This window comes from Gymnoscopelus braueri (genome assembly GCF_963280865.1).
Source record: "Gymnoscopelus braueri genome assembly, chromosome: 19".
NCBI classification, from domain to species: Eukaryota; Metazoa; Chordata; class Actinopteri; order Myctophiformes; family Myctophidae; genus Gymnoscopelus; species Gymnoscopelus braueri.
The window spans coordinates 37,287,291-37,308,074 of record NC_137621.1 but is presented as its reverse complement, the minus strand read 5'-3'; the positions used below and the strand labels follow the sequence as shown (position 1 = coordinate 37,308,074).

At 42.9% G+C, this 20,784-nt stretch overlaps 1 protein-coding gene across 4 annotated transcripts; it reads left to right on the top strand.

Moving 5' to 3' along the window:
* On the top strand, window positions 1–20,317 carry trmt61a (tRNA methyltransferase 61A). 4 transcript variants are annotated; one of them, XM_080413818.1, is made up of 4 exons: window positions 1–44; window positions 2,162–2,524; window positions 8,514–8,780; window positions 18,483–20,317. In XM_080413818.1, exons 2-4 carry the CDS (start codon window positions 2,194–2,196, stop codon window positions 18,812–18,814), a joined length of 930 nt encoding a protein of 309 aa, XP_080269944.1. In that variant the 5' UTR covers window positions 1–44; window positions 2,162–2,193; the 3' UTR covers window positions 18,815–20,317. The 4 variants fall into 4 exon arrangements, with proteins under 4 accessions (XP_080269944.1, XP_080269943.1, XP_080269945.1 ...); XM_080413817.1 differs by having other exon boundaries at window positions 21–161; XM_080413819.1 differs by having other exon boundaries at window positions 27–48.
* The last annotated feature ends 467 nt before the right edge of the window (window positions 20,318–20,784 follow it).

Genomic DNA, 20,784 nt, shown 5'->3' with positions numbered 1-20,784 from the left:
CTCCTCCGCCTTGTGAACGTCCTGTGACAACAAGACCACGTTGTGTGAGTGAGTGCAGGATGAATGGTTAGCTGCTACAGCTTTATACAATACAAACATTTACATTTGATCAGTCATTTATCCTCGCCGAGGACCGTGAGAGTAACGTTACTTTGGAGAAGGTATTGTATAGGTTTCTGTCACACCTTTCAAACTCCTTTTAACGACCAAACTCAGGCTAGCCTACGCTAACTATGCTAGCTTTGCTAACACTACCAGAAAGTTCATGTAAGACATGGTACAAGCAAGACGTGTGTATAAAGGACAGTGGTGGAAGAAATACTCAGATATTTTACTTAATTAAAAGCAATACCACAATATGAAAATACTCTGTTACAAGTAAAAGGCCCGTACGTGTTTAAAATGTTACTTGAGTAAAAGTACTAAAGTATTGGCATCAAAATGTACTTAAAGTACCAAAAGTAAAAGTAGTCATTATGCAGAATGTCCCATTTCACGTTTTCAAAATATATACAAATCTTTTGAAAATAGCCTAGGTATAAGATGGGGCTAAAGTTCTATAATTTAATTATTGATATCTGCAAAGTAACTAGTAACTTAAGTTTTCAAATAATTGTAGTGTAGTAAAAGTACAATATTTGTCTCTGAGATGTAGCGGAGTAGAAGTAAAAGTATTGAAAATTGGAAATACTCCAGTAAAGTAAAAAATAATACCTCAAATTGTACTTAAGTACAGTACTTGAGTAAATGTAACTAGTAACTTTACACCATTGATAAAGGAAAAAAAATAGATAGATAATATATAATATATATTTAAACATATAAGTGTTGCAACTATAACGTTACATTAGCCCCAGAATGGCTTATATTCAATCTTTTGCATGTACATGCATGAACTGAGGATGATCCATGCTATTCTAGAGCTGAACTTTAAAACTAGCTTTGGATTTTCATCAGTAGGCGGACAGGTATCCAAATAAAATAATATTTGGTGCATTGTTAAGTTAGTTTACACTGTGCAACCCTGCAGTAAATTTTACAAAGTGAGGGGTATTATATGTCCTGTGTTATGGCTTTAACGTGTACTTGGAGGTTTCGTCTGACAAGAACATATTCGATATTCTAAAAAGTAAACATGAAAAAAATCATCTACTTAATAGTAAAAGTGAAATGACCATAATTGGAGTTTGAATGCTGTTTCTTTCATGATGGATCCAGAAGGACGCCTGTGCATACTCGGGTCACAGGTGTCAGTTTATAAACCAGATATAGCCTAGCTTTTCGTTAAAGTGAGAACTTTATACATGGGGACATGTGGACTGATTGTGAATACAATGCTTGGGGACCGGACAAGGATGAAACGTAGTTTACACCATAAAAACAACACAAATGTCATCAGTACTTTCACAGAGAATCATTCTGTTATTACTATTGCACTGTTTGTGGTGGGTATTCAGTGATCCAAGGTGTGTTTCAGTAGTGTAAAGAACATTCAGGGTATATTCGCCAGTATTGGCCCTAGATGGACAACACCGCAAGGTGGACCAGGGCAGGAGGCCCAGAAACCTATATATATATATATATATATATATATATATTATATATATATATATAAGGGGATGAATGACTTACACAGTCCCGACCTCTACTGACCTATGTGATTCTAACCTTCCCATATATGGAGATCCCCATAGATGGAGACAACCAACCTCCCCAAGTCTGACATCATAGAATCTCCTAGACGGCTATACATGGAGATACCTGGCATACCTAGCTCTGACATCAGAGAACCCCTCCCAGAACTCCATATATGGAGATAACCCAAACGTCCAGGACTGACGTCATAGTCCCAGATTTGGGCATAACTGACAGGCCGCTCCATATATGGAGATGCCTGACACTACCTGACATCACCGTAGTGACATTAGGGTCACGGTAGAATAAGGCTCGACATGCCTTGGTAGAGTTGAGTTCATCAGCGACCCAGAGAGACATTAACTCCTTCCAGAGAGATAAGCATCAAAGAGTATCCAGCAATAGTTGATTCCCACAGCCTAAAGCATTACATATCAGTTTCCCTACTTCGCATAACGGCTTTCGGATCTGGTCGATTATCAGTTTTATAAGTAGCTTTGACCTGTTTCACCCCCTTCCTTCACAGACCCTTGCAGTTGGAGAGAACCAACACTCAGCATGAGTTTTGTGGAGTACTCGGATCGTATTCAGGACGGGGATGTTGCCATCATCTACGTGAGCTACGAGAACATGATGCCAGTGAAGGTACAGCAAGGTGCCCAGACACAGACACGCTATGGTGCCATCCGCCATTCCACAGATCTGATAGGCCAGCGCTATGGGTCAAAGGTCACGTGCAGTAAGGGTGGCTGGGTGCACGTGCTGCACCCCACCCCGGAGCTGTGGACCCTCAACCTGCCCCATCGCACACAGATCCTCTACACCACCGACATCGCCAACATTACCATGATGCTTGAGCTGAAACCTGGCTCTGTCGTCTGTGAGTCAGGTAAGCTGCAACCTTCCACCTACATCCTTTGTTTTTGTTTCACTTCATGTGATGTTACACTGTAAAATCCTCAGACTGAGGTCGTTTATTGTGATGCGACGCGTTGTGAGTGTGTAGATCATCTATTTTTGTTATTTTTATGTGACACCTAAGTATAAAATAGGGCTTAAGTGGTTAATCAGACTACTCAATTAAGTGTTTAATCAGACTAATATAGTCGATTAAAAAAGTTACTATTTTTATACGTCAGTTTGTTGATATATGCAAATAAAAAATATGAAAATATTGCTTAAGATTATTCAATTAAATGACAAAGTAATCGATAAAATAATTGCTAATGAAATAATTGATAGTTGCAGCCCTAAGAGGACATCAGACTGAACTGAAATTACGATGTTGCTGTTAGCTTAGTGCCCTTATAGTACACAACTGGCTCAGCCTGTTGGTGCACATACTGCTATCTGTGAGATGTGGTCCAGTGTTTACCAACCAACAGGTCACAAGATGTCTTGGCTGACTGTGGATATAGCTTTCTCACAAGTACTTTTTTGTTTTATTAAGAGTATTTATTTTCACCTGTTTTCCTCCCTATTTTGTCGTTATGTCAATTAATGTTCCCCACACACAGCCACTGTGTTGTCACTGATATTGTACCCTATTGGCTCACCTGCCAGTAAGGAGCCCGGACCGGAAGGGTGTAGCGCCGCCGCCTCTATCCTACTCCTCCCGTTCAACACCACACTTCCTCACTTCAAACATACAACAAAAGCTGCCCCACACCCATTAAAAATGCCCTTGTAGACATAACAAGATACTGATCAGCAGGGAGGTTGAAGTCACCCAGTAGAACGAGTGCCACAATTGTAATCTTAGCCATTACTCTCATATTCCATAGATAATATGCTCTCCCGTAACTTTCACCACAAAATTCGTTTTTAAATAATGTATAATTTACCCCCAAATTATTATTAAACTATGTTTTTCTAATCGATTAAATTGATTCGATTGATTAACTATTGCAGCCCCAATTAAGTTTAGAGAACATGACAATAGATGCATATTATTATTGAATTGATGTGGAATTGATTTGGTCCACAAATATCATGATATCACGAAGTTGATGTATTAGGGCTCAAGGGTACAGCAGCCGGATGGGAACCGCGAGGTTCCCAGTTCGATCCCGGGCTCCCAGTTTGATCCCGGGCTCCCCCATAGTTAATGTCGAAGTGTCCTTGAGCAAGACGCTGAACCAAGCCTTGCATGGTTTCCTCTGCCATCGGTGGATGAATCGGTGTGTGTGTGAATGGGTGAATGTAATGCATGTAATGCACAATCTATGTGAAGCGCTTTGGATAAAAGCACTATATAAATGCACCATGCACCATTTACCATTTATTACCTAGTACTCGGCATCAACTTTTCTTAATGTTGGTAAAGGCCTTTGGACTGTTTGCTGCTTCCTTCTCCACGTGCCTTGCCCTCCTAATCCATCTGATTAACTGGAACCACCCATAGGGTGTGGAGAATGTCATTATGGATGCGTGTTGCAGGCTCCCTTGCCCCCAAGGCAGACTGAGGGTCCTGCCGCAGTGCTTCATCATGCTTAAACTGCTGTGCTGTTGTTCCGTCACACTATCGATGGAACCGGGGAAATGTGTTTGTGTGCTGCATACACGACCGACCGATTGATCGTGCTTATGTTTGCACTTGTGTGTATGTACTTGCACTCCACAATATTGTGTGTGTGTGTGTGTGTGTGTGCGTGCTGGCGTCTGTGTTGTCTCCTGACTACGCATCAATTGAATTGGAAATCTGCCTAGTCAGCTGGGCATGTATATTAACCCATTCAATCCAGGGACGCGTCTCTGTCATTTTAGATTTCCTTGGCTATTCAAAAATAGCAGATCTACAAGCTCATAGCGCGGCACAGAGTGCTGCACTATGAGCTTCTAGATCTGCTATTTTTGAAACATTTTGAAAATGATTGCAAATCTTTGAATATATAATTTTTTAAAGCAAACATTTGTAACTCAAATCTTTGCATCTGGGGGTTGCCTGGAACAAAGTATTTTACAAATGTTCGCTTTAATTTATTTTATTTTATACATATAACAACACGTATTTAAATATATTATATATAATATATATTTTCAAGATTTTTCAAAAATAGCAGATCTACAAGCTCATAGCGCGGCACTCGGTGCCGCACTATGTGTTCCTGGATTGACTGGGTTAATCACACCCTGGAAGCCACTCCCCAGCCATATGGAGGGAGCCGCAACATGTCTGCAGTGATGCAGCGATGTCAGGCTCCTCACAGATGTATTGTACAGGTCAGGGAGGAGAACGCTGGCTCACTCGTATCATGTATGCAGACCGTCAGCCAAAGACTGCAGGCTGACTCAGCAGACGCAGTGCACCGTCACACTGCTTCTCCATGCTTTGCTTGAAGTAAAGTACACACTAATGGCTTTAGTTAGTTTAGGCCTGTATTCTGCAGTTCAGTTAGATTGTGTTAATGCTACTGTTTTGATGTGCAACTCTTTATTTACTGGAAAACAGCCGTTTCCTCTACTCAGAACAGAAGTCAGACAGACACTAGATGACTCAGTATGTTTCATTTCCCCCAACAGGTTTTGATTCCAGATGAATATCCATTTAAATTGCTTTAAACCACATGGCTTATCCAATTACATGTTAACTGGAGAGTATTTTAATAGCAACACGTTTCTCGTTGTGTATTTAATTAGTGTTGCATTCACACACTCAGTATGGTTCATTCTTCACTGACACACACAAACACAAATACACACACAAAAACACAGTCGAGACTCGCAACATCATGGATTATTAAAGCCTGTAGATAGATACTGTAGTGTGCCCTGCAGGGTGACTTTGCAAGTGAGCCGTGTCAACACACTGATGATTACTGTTGATAATGATATTGGCTGTTCTCTGAGAAGGCCTTCAGTACGCACCATGTGTGCTGAGGGGCACACGGTCATGTAGAGGAGAGCTCACGTGTGTCTGAGAGTGCTATGGGTTTGACCTTGTGCTACTTCATTTGGTTGCAACCTAGGTGATGTATAAACTGAAGCTTGTTCAACATGCACTTGAAAGTGTAAGTCCTCTAAATGCCTTCGACCTTGCACACATTTGTGGGACAAATCCCACTAGTATTAACCCATTAAGACCTGAGGCTGATTCTTACAAATGTCTTCTAAATCCTAACAGTTTTCTGAAAAAAATTCTATATCAGTGGTGCTCAAACGTTTTCATGTCAAGGACCCCCAAAATTATATGTATTTGGCTGCTGACCCCCATCTCAAAATGTTAAAACAATATATATTCAGATTTGCACACATTTTCACGATTTAAAAAAAATAGCAGATATACAAGCTCGTAGCGCGGCTCTCGGTGCCGCGCTATGAGCTTGTAGATCTGCTATTTTTGAATAGCCAAAGTGTAAAATAATGCTTTATAGCTCAAATCAAAAATTGACACAGATGCGTTCCAGGTCTTAATGGGTTAAGTACAGTACGTGTTTATTATTTACATATTTATTAGATCCCCCACATGAAATGCTCGAGCCATATAGTAATAGCTCTGCTCTGTCTCTGTCTGCCTGTCTGTCAACAATGTTTATTATATTATCATTATTGTGACCACTATGGCAGGGCCTTTATTGACCTTGCAGAATTCTATCTTATTGGAAACAAAGACTAACGATAGCGACAGAGACTAATGATGCGTTGACTTGCAACACAACGCACAACCTTGTTCCATCGTATCCCTTCGGCCACTCGCACAACCAGCCGCCCACTGACTTGACGTCCTGTTCCCTGAATAGATCAGAGTCCTTGATATGAGTCACGCGGGTTCTCTGGATCATTTGCATCGACGCAGAGCTGCTCTTGAAGGGCTCAGAAGAAGAGATAATGAAATAGTTCAGTTGGCTATCTGCCAATGTAGAATCCTCCTCATTGAATTTGTGCTTAAGCTGTGGTTGAATTAAAAGTCTTAACAGCCAGTCTGTGTTGAAATCAACCAGGCGGCTCTGAATTCCACAGCCCAGCCTCGTCTCTGATAGATTGTGTGTTTGTGAGAGTTGGGCTCACAGAGATGTTGGCCTCTGCTCTCCATCACTCTCACACACTGGGCACTCTTAACAGCCGAGCAGCCATTTCCTCTGGGCAAACGTAAACACTCCTTTACAAATGAAATTCTCTCTCTCTCCCCTTTCTCCCCTCCTCTCCTCTTTTCAATGAATAACTCTTCTCTCTCAACCGCTCTCTACATCCTTCTCCCTTCCTAGCAGTGGCTATCTGTCTCTCTCTCTTGCTCTTCCTTCCTCTCTCTCTATCTTACACTCAAGCACACATCTTTTTTTTCATTGTCTCATTCATTCTGAATGAGCTCTAGTAGCATTGAAGAGAGGAGTTCTAGTGGAAAATCTTAACTATTGTTGTCATGAAAGACTAAGGACTAGTACAGTCCTGTCACCAGCCAAACCATGGATGCTCTGGATGGAAGACGGTTATTTCTCTGAATAACATAACATTCCCCACACCCTTTGGGTGGTTACACTTAATCAGATGGATTAGGAGGGCGAGGCACATGGAGAAGGAAGCGCCATACTTTTTTCATTGTCTTACATGAGCTGCAACACCATTGCAAAACTATTGTATATTAATGATTGAAGGATGAGACTGATTAAGTTTAAAATCTTGACTCAGGCCATTTCACTTACCTGCTTTAAGTTTCCTAGATGGTGTAAGTCAGATAATGGTATAAATTGACATCAAAGTCGTGCATTTCGAGGGTCAACTATTACACCACTCTAGGTTGTCCTTGTTTATTTTGTTTTGCTGGAATATGAGAATGTGCTGCAGCTTGCAGTCTAAATGGTTTGTTGTTGTTGTGGGTTTTTTGGGAGCCCGTACATGAGGAAGGCTGTGTTAGGATTCATTCAGAATCCAGAGCTGGATGCTTTACATAATCAATACCACTATATTGTCACCCATTCCTCTTCAGTACACAATCCAGTTTTTTTTTGTTGTTGTTCCACTTTGTCTCTGAGATTTGCTGCCACCCTAAAAGCAAGTCTAAATATTACTTTCTCTCCTCCAGTCAGAGACTTATGATCACAGAGTCCCCCAGGTCCCCTGGGGCCCCTCTCTTGTGGCCCCTGTCTCTGACCTCCCTCAGTCGTCCGCTTCGACGGCGTGCCGTTTAGCAAGTCAATGTGCCGCTGTGAAGTAAACATTGCCTCCATTGTCGCCACGGGAACAAAGGCAGCAGTGACGCAGTGCTGTCTGGAGGGGGTGTTGGGGGGGGGTTTGTTGTAGCCATGGTGCGTAGCCATGTCCCCAATTCCATGCCAACTCGCTCCTTCAAATTGACCACAAGTCACATGACTGTTTTACACGTACACTCTCGCACTCACTTGCCTTTTGTCTCCCTAATGTGCACACATACACACACACAGGTGCGTGGCACTGCATGCACACACACACACACACACACTCTAGCAGGCTGTCACAATCCGTACACTAATGGCCATTGTTTACAACAGGAAGTCAGACCATGTTCTGGGACGCGGCTGTAGTGTAATCACGGCCCACTCAAGAATGCAGCCCAGTCGCCGTGTTGACCAGTCTGACTAAGCTGGCAGAAATCTCTCCAAAATACGTGTGCTTTGAAATAGTTTCACTGTGCTGTTTTTTAACGCTATTTTTAGCAAATTAATGGTAGAAAATGCTAGAATGTTTTTTTTTCTAAAGTCTTCAATATAGTATATATTTTCACAAACAATATAAAAGAAATATAGCGATGTACTAAAATGTATGTAATTCAAGAGTGTCAGCGAAAATCAATGGTCCATAAATACCATGAAGTCGCTTGTAATGTCCAGTACAGCGCTACATTCACCACCGTGCTCTAGCTTCCCTACTGATTATGGAGCCCCCTCTGTGGCCTCGCCTTGCAGGTACAGGCAGTGGGTCTCTGTCCCATGCCATCCTACGGACCATCGCTCCAACGGGTCACCTCCACACGGTGGAGTTCCACCAGCAGCGGTCGGAGAAGGCCGCCGAGGAGTTCAGGGAGCACCGCGTGGGTCACCTGGTCACCGTCAGGAACCAGGACGTGTGTAAAGAGGGGTTTGGTGTCACTGGTGTGGCTGATGCCGTCTTCCTGGACATCCCCAGTCCCTGGGAGGCCGTAGGACATGCAAAGGCTTCTCTGAAGAGACAAGGTAAGATGCTGATCAATAGACAGAAACGTATCTAACAACATTTTAGTAATCGAATGATGGTTTAGTGATGATGCGTGATGTAAACATTTCTAATATTTGCTACTTGGAACAACACGACAATGTGAAGTCTTTGTTCCATATTATGAAATGAATAAAAGTTGTTTATTACTCCTGGGTAAAACATGACATTATTTACGTCCTTTCCGTGTCCTATTTAGTTATGTTTTATTTCAGAGGTCAGTGTAGAAAGACTGGAAACCCAGGGACCATATGGACTCACAAGGACCATATGGTCTGTGCACTAATTGGCTGAATCACCAGGCACCCCTCATCATTTCATTGAATGAAATTAATCCCATCATTTCATTGATTAATAAAAAGAGAATTGAAGGATTAATAAATTATGAAAATAGCCATTAGTTGCAGCCTTAGTCTACATCTATGTTAAGAAAAAAGTAAATATATAAAATAGTAAAAGGTAAAGTGAGCAGTGTTATAGTAAAGTGAAGTGTGTCAATGTGTTGCGTCTGTGAAAGGGAGACAGACAGTCTGTGTGTGTGTGTGTGTGTGTGTGTTTGTGTGCGGGCATGCACGGGCAGGGATTGTACAGTATGTGTGTGGGTGTATGGGGTTGGAATGTGAGTTCAGGAGCTCTTATGGGTAGTTAAGCTGTAATTGACCAAATGATCTGGCACTGTTTACTAGAGTGTAGCAGAGTGAACTGTCCGTTTCTGATTTCTTCTATAATCCTCTGGGACTTCACCTTACTCCTCTGGGTGTAGACGACTCCCATGGCTAGCAAGTCAGTCCTCGTGATATACTGTGCTGTTGGGTGGTGCAGCATCCGTACCAGCCTGTGATGCAACAATCAGGATACACTTATCATAAAGTTGTGCGTGATCAGGGAGTACAGGAGGCGGATGAGCACACAGCCCTGGGGGGCTCCATTGCTAAGAGTCATTATGGATTGGCACCGGCAGCTGCCAATCCGCACCACCTGGGTGCTGTCTCTCACTTCCAGATGGGAGAGGGTGAAGGTGATGGCATCAGCTGTTGCCCTATTTTGTCTGTAGGCAAATTAGTGGGTTGAACGTGTCGGGCAGTGAGGAGGTGGTGTGGGTTTTGACTAGCCTATCAAAGCACTTCACGATGTCAGGTGTAGGCGCTACAGGGCAGTAGTAGTAATTCAGACAAGTACTTTTGGTTTCTTGTGCACAGGGACAATAGTTGTCTTTTTGAAACAGACTGGAGCAGAGAGACACTGAGATCTGCCAGCTTGTCTGTACGTGCCTTGAAGACTCGCCCAGGGATACGAACTTGGCCAGGTGCCTTGTGTAGATTCATCTACCGGTATTTGAAAGATTACACACAACTGCCCTAGATATTTAAAGTGGGTAGGATTCCTTTCTCATTTGCATATCCATGGCACACTTGTTATCCTCATGGGTACATAAAGTATTCAATTAATCTAGGAGAGAGATGCAGACACTTCCACTATTGCTGGTTTCCCCTTTGTAATAGGTGATGGTTATTAGTCCATTCAATTCCACCACATAGTTCTTGGTTTTGGAGCCATGGTATATGACCCTGTATTGTCTCTTTGCAGTGCAATCTAACAATATAATTGAATGGTAAAACATTTAGAGTGGATGGTGAATTGTGTTATCTATCTTGAAAATAAGAGAACCTTTGTAGTAATCTAGGTCTCTCCTTCCTTGTCTATTTTAATGTTTATGATGACTGTGCTGAAACACATCCGTTTGTTTGTGTGTACCCCCCATGCATTTAAGGTTGTTTTCGATATTATTGAAGAGTGAAGGTATTTTCTACAGCAGACCCTGCAAGAGATGTTTTGAAAATAAATGCATGGTTAGGTTGTCAACCCTACCACATACCCTGAAAGATAACCTACCATTAGTTGGCGGTCCTCTTGTAGTATAATAATCTAATTGGCTGCAAAAATTGTGGAGTATGTGTGGGATTTTGTGATGTATCATTATAAAAGTCTTTGATTCGAAAAGGGATCATTTTGTTGAGGTTAGATTTATGGTTTGGAATGTAGTGGTTAAGGGATGAATGTAAGGTGACATGTATAGTTATATAATATAAATGTGCACACATAGGTTTGAATCCGTCCTGGTTTATGCAAGTTTTTGTATGCATTTCATGTCTAATGATGTGCATGTGTGTGGGTTACTGGGAATAGGAGACCTTATGAAGCGTGCATGCATGCATCTGTGTGTGTGTTCTGTAAAACACACTCAGTGTCACTTGATAATGATTCTCCTATGACTCGTCCTGGCGTGTCAGAGAACATGAGTGTGACCCAGGCGAGCACCCCTCCCATCTACTGCTGTCCGCTGGTCACACGGTTCATCTTCTCTGGCCCCTACTGACCATCTAACCAAGTCTTTAAGAACTCATTAACTTTTGTGTTGGTGTGTCTAATTCTTCAGTGTGTACTTCCTGTCACAGGAAAAGAGTAATATTGGGACTAGAAAGGATTCCGCGGTTTCTGTGGCGACATGGACCCACAATGCACTGGGGTGGGCAGGCCCAGGCAGGTTGGCTGCTCAGTGGGATGCTCAATGGACGTCAAGTTTTGTGTGTGAAGGATTATGGGTCAAATCGGTTTAAGTATGTTTAGCCAGAATGCTCAGCAACCATCCTTTCTGTAGTCCACTGGGTACCTGTCATGCCATATTCCTGGTGTGTTCTGTGATTAGGTGATTATGGACATAATGTTAACTTTGACCCTAGCATACCTATTCTGGGGTAAATGTTTGGCGAAAATAGATGATCTACAAGCTCACAACTTGTCGTGACACAAAATCGGCATGGGATCCTCCAACAACTACTGTTAAAGTGCTTTAGATCAGGTCACATTTGCTCCAGTAGAGCTGCTAAGACGCCAAATGTGCCGTCATGGGGTACATTGATTAATTGATTGAGGTATTTATTGAAAAGATAATGGCATAACATTATTCATGATGCTACCAAGCCGCTCTCAGTAGCCCCCAGCAGAATCTTTGGTTGTATTGGGCACCTCCCTGGACCCTGGTATGAATGTGAGGTAGGGTGTTGCAGTGCTCCATGCTCCGTCACAAAAGTCCCCATGTTAAATAAAGCTTGAAATAAAATGTAACCTCTAATGGAAAGAACAGATTTCACAGGTACAGTAAGATATACACAGTTTTTCTTGAATGTAATGTTCTTGATTTAAGATATTTTTGGGGGTTATTTCTTAGCCTTTAATAGCAACAGTGGAGAGAGACAGGAAATTGCAGGAGAGAGAGATGGGAAAGGATATGCAGCAAAGGGCCTCGGGTTGGATTTTAACCTGGGTCAACTGTGGACTGAGCCTTAATGGTATGCGCTCCACCAGGTGAGTGCATACCACACATACCAAGCTCACCTGATTTAAGAACATAAGTTGTATAAAATGTGATTTTGTTAGCTCTTTCAATTTTTATTTTTCTTGAACAAAGATGTAACTGTGGCCATATTAGTGGTTGCTGCTCATTTTGTCGTGCACTACTGTAGTTGCTGGAGGTTGATGTCGTTCTACTTGCTATACATCATTCTACCGTAGATCGTCGGCTAAATAGCTAGCAAGCTTGTTGTTCATCAGATCACAAGTTCACTAGGTGGCTAAAATATCAATTTAATTTGGGAGTTCCATCTCCAAACCCCTCACATACATTTGACCAATGCACTGTCCACCCATAGCAATGAACTGGGTTGGTGCCTAATAAACTGCACAGGGAGCATGCTAATATTTCCAAGGCCAAATTGAGACATCAGTATGTAATGGAATACAGGCCCTGGAGAAGCAGCGATGCTCCTTAACCTCCTCTCTCTACCTTTTATGGTGCCTTTGCTATTCCTTTCCTGAGCTACCATTTGACCTCCTGCCTTATGCGCACGCACGCACACACACACACACACACACACACACACACACACACACACACACACACACACACACACACACACACACACACACACACACACACACACACACACACACACACACACACTCACACTCACAGACTCTCACAGACAATCTTTCACATGCAAACACACTACGTACCACACACGCACACAAACATTTTCACACACATTAACCAGACATGTACTGATAAAGCCCATACACACACATGCGCACATGCACAGATAAATAAAAGCATTCAGCCAGTTCTCCATGCTAGAAGCCGTCCCATGCCCATACAGGGTCATGTAGCAAAGGAGAGAGAGGTTGTGTCTCCATAAGGAAACGGTTAATTTGCTTCCTCCTGTAGTCTGTTGGGAGAAGGTTTTGTTTGTCTCCAGAGAGCTGGGCTAAACCGAACATGGTTGCGTTGCACTGCTTCAGTCCAGGGCACATTTTTGGCTGCACTTTACTGAGAGCCTTCAGATCTCTGAAACCACTGAGGCCTGTCTTGTGCAGACCACAGCATCAAACACTGCTCACTGCACAGGGTTAGAGCTTCTATTCACTGAAGTTGTGGCACTTAATGTTCCAGCCAGGCAGAGCTCTGTCAGTGTGTTGTTGAGACGAGGTTAGGGGTTCCATTCCCTGTTTATGTGGGTATAATTTCTCAACACTGGTAGCATTCTGATTTTGGATAGATGTGTATTAACAAAGCCCACTTGTTACTTGAGAAAAAAAGAATGTCAATAACATTCTGTTTTCTGTCATCGTTCCATCTGAGCTGATCGCTTGATGCCTTGAGAACTAAAGTCACTAGAAAGAGAATGTTGAGGCACAGGCCTGTGGAAATTGCATTTTTTCCCCCGGTTGTAATTCTTGTCATTTCTTGGCTTATAGCCTGGCCTGCTATTTAGAGGAGCTGCATTCTGAGAGAACCAGGATACTGGCAGAGCCATCCATAACCCTCCCCTCCCCTGGCAGAGTTAAGACACTTATTATGCAAGACTCAAGCTTGTCCCATATGCACACACTGCAATGAATGCTACACAGATACTCTAACATACAAATTACCTAGCTTCATAATACTGTTTCTCTCTGTGGTTTCTCTGTAATCATCCACAGAGTACATTACTGTATATACGTTCCCAGACTCCCTAATGCTTTAAAGCATATTAGAAATAATAAAGTTATACAAGAGAAGTGCCTATTCACACACAGAATAGAAAAAAGGTCTGACACATATACATAATTAATTACATTTTAATTAATTAAACGTAGCATAAAATGGACTGCAATAAACTAAAAGAAAAACCTACTTCCCTGTTTTCCAGACTTCTTCAGTCTATGACTTGGCCCCTCCCCCCTGCTGTATTAGCTGGTTGCTAGGACACATTGGAGCTGTGTTTACAGCTGCACAGAGTTAGAGAATGAATGCTGGTCGTATTTGTCAAAGGAACGCACACCATCTGAAACATCCCAAATGTCTCAAACAGCACAGCTTTAGTACAATACTCTCTTCAGTAGGCCTGCTACTCCAGACACACAGTTTAAACTGGCATTTGCTCCGTTTATGCAATGGAAGTCTCAAAACAATTCCAAGCGGAATGGAGAGTCCACTCCCCATGTGTTTTTATCTTCATTTAAACAGTGAGTTTGGAAAGATGAGAAGGCCATAGTTGTAGGGGAGACACGGGGGCATAGGCATTAGATGGATCTGATAGAAGGTCAGATGGGTGTATATACAGGCCTAGAGACGGTGGCTCAGTTGGGAGCACTGTTGCCTCACAGCGAGAAGGTCCTGGGTTCAAAAAGGATAAACTGGAATCTTTCTTTGTGGAGTTTGCATGTCCTCCCTTGGTTCACATGGGTTTTGTCCCACACCAACAGACATGCATATTAGGGACATATTCCTTCCAGTGCACTTGACCAAGGTACTGGCCTTAGAGCTGGAGCCGGACCATGGTCGCTGCTCAGTGGCTGCCCACTGCTCCCAGTAGTTGGGATGGGTTTAATTTCTCCATGGAAATGTGGGCAAACTGTGTGCAAGCACTGTGCAACACATACGGCTTGCTAGCGGCATTACTGCCAATATGATGACCCATTTACAAAGACATCACCCCAGTGAGTCCGTTGACAGCACAAGGAGGAGAGATTCGAGTGGGAAAGAGCAACTCCTTCTCCCCGCAGCATTTAAACAGATTCTTCTGGCAGATTCAGACAGGGCAAAGTCTATAACTAACGAAGGTTATGCTAGCCTGGCTATGCTGTCATGGAGGAGGCAGGATTTCAGCATATTGATTGATGTCCTTGAGCCGCACTATAATACCCCCTCTCACTGATACTTCAACAACACTATTATGACAACAGATAAATTATAACTTTATCTCCAACACTGATGGATATACAACATACTGTATATACACCTATCTATGTATCAATACCTAGATCTACAGCAGAATCTTAAAAAACACACACAAATAAACAACAAATCGGTAAATGCCTCCAACACTTGACATCCCTATCACTAATAATGCCAGGGTTAGGGGTTCCATTCCCTGTGTTGCCGAATGGATAGCTCACAATAATTCCCACTGGAGCCAACCTAAAAAAAAATTATGTCCTATAAGCTACTTTGGATAAGAGTCCTCTAACTACTGACATATTTATTATGTAACTTAACAAATTGCACTGTACAGTAAATCCCTGCTGTACTGTACTTCTTGGTACAGCTGTAGTGGTAGGAGTGTCATTCTGTACTCCCAAGGGTCAACTAGTGAAGATTTCTTGGCAAGATTCTCCAGTCTCCTGCTGTGATCTCCTCAGGGTTTCTTTTAGCTAAGAGAGCAAATCAGTGGGTGATATCTCTCTCTCTCCCTCTCTCTTTCTCTCCATTCATTCATTCTTAACAACTTGACCTATATACTTTGTGGTATGACAATTAGTGAAACTAGGTGATCTACAAGCTCCCAAGGCGTCACATCAACAGTTGAAAGTGGTTAATGAGAGGAATAATGTGTTGGATAATATACTGGGTCCTCCTGACTGCATGTTATGTTGAGGAAAAAAGCCACTGCATTCAAAACCCGTCCAACCTATGATTTGGAGGTCAGACTATCGATGGGAACACAAAATGGGCCACGGATATTATCAATAATAATGGCAGATGGAATAGATGTATAATATAGATATTGATTGTTTTTAAGAGCATAGCTTTTGAATGCCGTCAACCTGTTTGGAAAGGGAGAATAGATTAGCATTGAGTGAGGGTTTTGACTGTGGAATCATCCTACAACAGGTGCTACTTTGTCCATTTATACCTATCCGCCCTATTGTTGTTGGGGTATTAGTCATGTACGTTTGTGCAGACCTGAAATTCGTCACTATTAGGACCAGTGGGTGCTATTAATACTGCACCCGTGATGCAGTTAGGTGTCTTGACTTAGAGACGTAGACTAGGCGAGCTGAGAGTCAAACCCGGCGACACAGTAGAATCCGGAGTGTTCATTTCCTGCCAAGCCCAAATGTACACAGAAGCCACAAGTGTTTGTCTTTTCCTGTTTCAATACTGCTAGACATATTTCAATACTACTAGGCCTGCAGGGTCTCAAACAGTAAATTTTTGTGTCCAGAGATCGTGTAGGAGTTGAGGTCTCTCCCTGGAACCAATATACCCCTGCTGCTCTGGGGGATATAACCCCCCCCCACACACACACACCACCACCACCACCTCTCTCATCTGTCCTGCTGTCTGAAACAGAACATTAAAGGGGGGGAGACACATAACATTCTTCTCCCACAAGGTTAAGCACCTAGAGTTGTGTGTGTGTGGGATGTACAAGGAGGTGTAGATGAAGGAAAGGCTAGAAGTGGACAGAGGTAGAGGGAGAAAGGGGGCAATCCTGCGTTTGAGTGGATCTGTAGTGATCGTGTCTGATGCACGAATCCCACAGGACACGGAAGTATAAGCACACGGACGCTGCTTTTCTTCGGCTCCATGTTCATGGATGCATCCGTTGTTATTGGCCGCGCACAGACGCTCCGCTCGCGCACCTCAATATATTTTTTCCGCTCTGGGTGGGAAAAAAAAGGTGTCCTCACGAGTATTCTCATAGAAATACATTGTATATAGGGTGACCAGACGTCCCGGTTTGGCCGGGATTAGCGAGAACAGTCGCGCACATACACACTTTTTTTGGTGCGTTCGTGCGTAATGGTGCTCACCACGTGTCCACCCTCATTTTTTTCCTTTTTCCTGAAAAAGTACCTGCAGGGCTGAGACAAATCTAAATGGTGACATGTAACGCTGGTGACTACTGATAGGTCAGAGCATCCCCACAGCTGTGTCAACACAGAGACGCAACAATGTCCCGGACATGGTTTTCAACTTGCGAATCGCGGTTGCTATAGCCGCCCGTTATTGTTTTATATTTTTGTATCTGTGCGCAGGATTTCCTGCAGGGAAAAAAAAGACGTAGCCTGTAGGGGTGCTACTGGACGGGGGGTGCATCATTAGTTATGCCAAATATCTCAATAGTAATACAATATACAATTTCACACTTATTTTATATTTTAAGTGTAGCAACAGTGAAAACGTCTATGTAGCCTAATTGCTGGTGTAGGAAATCCAGAGTAAACTACACCTGTTGGTAGTAGTTCTTCATTGTGTCCTCTGTGTCTATCTCTGGTCTGACTCTGTTCCAACAAGGGCACAGATGCAGTACCAGGGCAATAAATACACACAGTTTACTTTGGTACATGTAGCATTCACTAGCCATTGTAACAGTCTCTCTGAATGCATGTTTGCTGTACAAAGCCGGCTCTGAGATAATCTACAATATGCGGAAAATATTCAGGGATTTACTTCCTTGGCCTACTGGCAGCTTGCATAAGACATTTGGCACTGATTGGCCCAGTGGTTTGCCAGATTAGCTGCAGACACACAGAGCGCTTTTCGAGAAGGCTCGCCCCATTGGTGCAATGCCATAAAAGAAATAGTAAAAAATGAGTTCACTGACAAGCTAAGACAAATAATTGGGAATGTATGAAAGACGGTGTGTATCCTCTTAACAGTCATTTCTGTCCCTATAACTACCCACCCCATCCTGGCCAATATTCTAGTCTCTAATTATAGGCCAATTACCTTGGGGTTTTTTTGTACATAAATTAAAGTCAGCTAGTTCTACATCAACCACCACCTTTTACTGTGTGCTCACAGAGTCATCAACCTGCTCCTACTATCTGTGCATAATGCCTCTTTGGGTCTGTTTGGGTCTAATGGATTGTAAGCTGTAGCAGCACTCATGTTGCAAATTAGACAGCAACACACCTGTACGTGAACAAGCAGCCTAATGCACTGGACAATTTACTTGTTTTAGTCATTTTGTGACAAATTCTTGACCGTCGGTGTTACTCAAGATATTCAGCTGCAGATGAACAAGGAGAGCATCGTTAATGTTGGCTGAGACTACACAGAATGAAAGGACGTTCAGTGACTAGTTCCTCAATTTGCTGTCGGTTGGATCGTGTGACTTGACAAAATAACTGTTATTGACACTACTTCCTCTCTTTCCTGCCCTCCCCCTCGCTCTCTTTTGTCTCCCTCTTTCTCTTCCCCTTTTTTTCTGTTCCCTGTCTTTTCTTGCCTCTCTGTCTCTGTCTGTCTTTCTCTCTCTCCTGACATTCTGGCTCTCATTCTCTCCTCTCTCCCTCCACCTCTCCATCCTTCCCTCCTTCTCTTTATCTCCTCCCTTCATCCTCCCACTCTCCAGGAGGTCGTGTGTGCTCCTTCTCTCCATGTATCGAGCAGGTCCAGAAGACATGTCTGGCTCTGTACAAGCTGGGCTTTGAGGAGGTCAGCACCATGGAGGTCCTGCTGCGCGTCCATGACGTGCGCACCGTCACCCTGCCGCTCCCCGACTTCGGGCCCGACCCCTCCGTCTCGGCGGAGACCCGGTCCCCATCAGAACCCCAAAAGGAGGAAGCCCCAACATCCTCATCTGGCCCCAACTTTCCCTCAGTCACCTGTAAGACCACCACACCCGCCAGGGAAATGCCAGGCCACACCGGGTACCTGACCTTTGCTACAAAACCACGGACATAAGGTGTATTACCCTCTTAGGTTGTATTTGTTGTTGAGATACATGGGAGATATTTTGAGACAGTGAAGATTTATGAGTCACATACTGGTTGCCATTATAGGCCACCCCCTCCCCCCTAATCCTGCATCTGTCCTCCAGACCTGCAGTTGTGCGTTGTGTATGATTAGGTTAGAGACTCCAGACCCAATAAAATATTTTAAAAAGATATATAATAGTTGTTTTCTTAATATAGACATGCAAAGTGAGATAAACGGAAAAAGGAAATACAAAAACAAAACAAAATGAAAACAAACAAAACAAGGCAATGCTAGAGTGTGTCTCCACAAGATATAGGCTACACGGTGTGGGTTCAATCCATAATCAAGTCCAGTCACAACACTTATTTAGAAGTTGCGTAAGTTGACCTTATTTTGTCATGAATATTCAGATTTCCTTTTATTTTGTTGTACAGATAGTGACTATGTGGACATCTCTGCCTTCCACTGACAGTGTTAGGGGGGAAAGGGCCCTCTCAGCCGATGGATGTTTTGACACAGTGGAGATTTTGAGTTCTAATCGTGGTAGCCATAAGAGTCTTTTGATTTGTCCTCTAGCATTAGCATGGCCTGAGTTAGTTAACCACTGAAGCCTATATACTTTTTTTGTATGACGAATAACGAAAATAGTCAATCTACACACTCTCAACGCTATGCATCACGATGCGTTGTGAGCTATTCCCTCAGAGAGATGGCGGGTGCAGCAGCTGTGCAGCAGCTGTGCAACGTTCTTGCAGTTCAAACGTGTGACTTCTGAGATGGCACCATGTGTAGTCATTACCATGCACTGGATCAAAATGTTTCCCATGCATTATTGACTTACAAAATAGTGAGGGGAAACCTCTGCACTGTACAAGTGCCAAAGTATTTTCATGCCAAGATCATCTTTGTTCAGTTGTAAGCCAATGGAATAAGGATGATGATCAGTCGAGTTGCATATGGCAAACCTGGTCATAACATTTTCATCTGCTGCCTTTGGACTTCAAACTAAAATCACAATTCTAAATGGGGGGGAAAAACTTCCTACTGATGTGATTTAAAGCTTTGTCCTTTCCTCCCCTTACGTAATCTGCTCTGATCCAGCTTCAGTTCAGCTTTTCTCCCTTTTCACATACTTTTATTTAATCACTGAGGGAGACGATGTGGTTTTAAACATCTACTCAATCTCAGCCTCTCTCTGTTTTCCAAAGGCTTTAATAAAATGGAACAACCAGCTTACATTGCAGTGTTCAGTGCTGTTGGTGTAATGCTGGTGGATTTGGTGTTTTTCGTTACAGCTGTCACCTGGTGCTGTTTTTTTGCTTGCATCAAGCAAAAATGAAAATTGACCGCAGCCAAGTCATTTTATAAGTCTGTTTTGTCCAAAAATGGACACATAAGAGAACAAATGACAAAAGTGACTCCCTTTTTTGTTATTTTTTTAGTTTGTGCTTTTTGAATTCAAACAAATACAATAAATGTGTGAAAACACCTCTTGTCCCTTTGTCCTTACCTCTACCATGTGAATTAACCTGCACCCTGACATTTCTGCCTACAGATCCATTTCTTTTGCAAACCGGTTCAGTTGAATAAACTGCATCACACAGGGTGTCTGTTCAGAAAACATGGCAGTTAAGAAAACATGCTGTCAGGAAAAGTGAATCTTGCACACAAGCATAAAGCGAAACCATTCCTTTGCTTGTTGACAGATACAGTATTTACGATGTGGCTCTGCAGGAGGCTAGCCATCTACAAGAGGGTCGGTCTGTGTTTTTCTGGAGCTAATCTTGCAAACCGCTGGACCGATCAGCGCCAAATTCCTTGTGCACGCTGCCAGTAGTCTAACTTAGTACTTCCACTTTATACATGTGTTTTTATACTTTTTAAGAAAAGAAGGTAAGATGACTAACGTCACATGCTGCCCACATGAAGTCCAAGATCCACATCGGAGCCACACT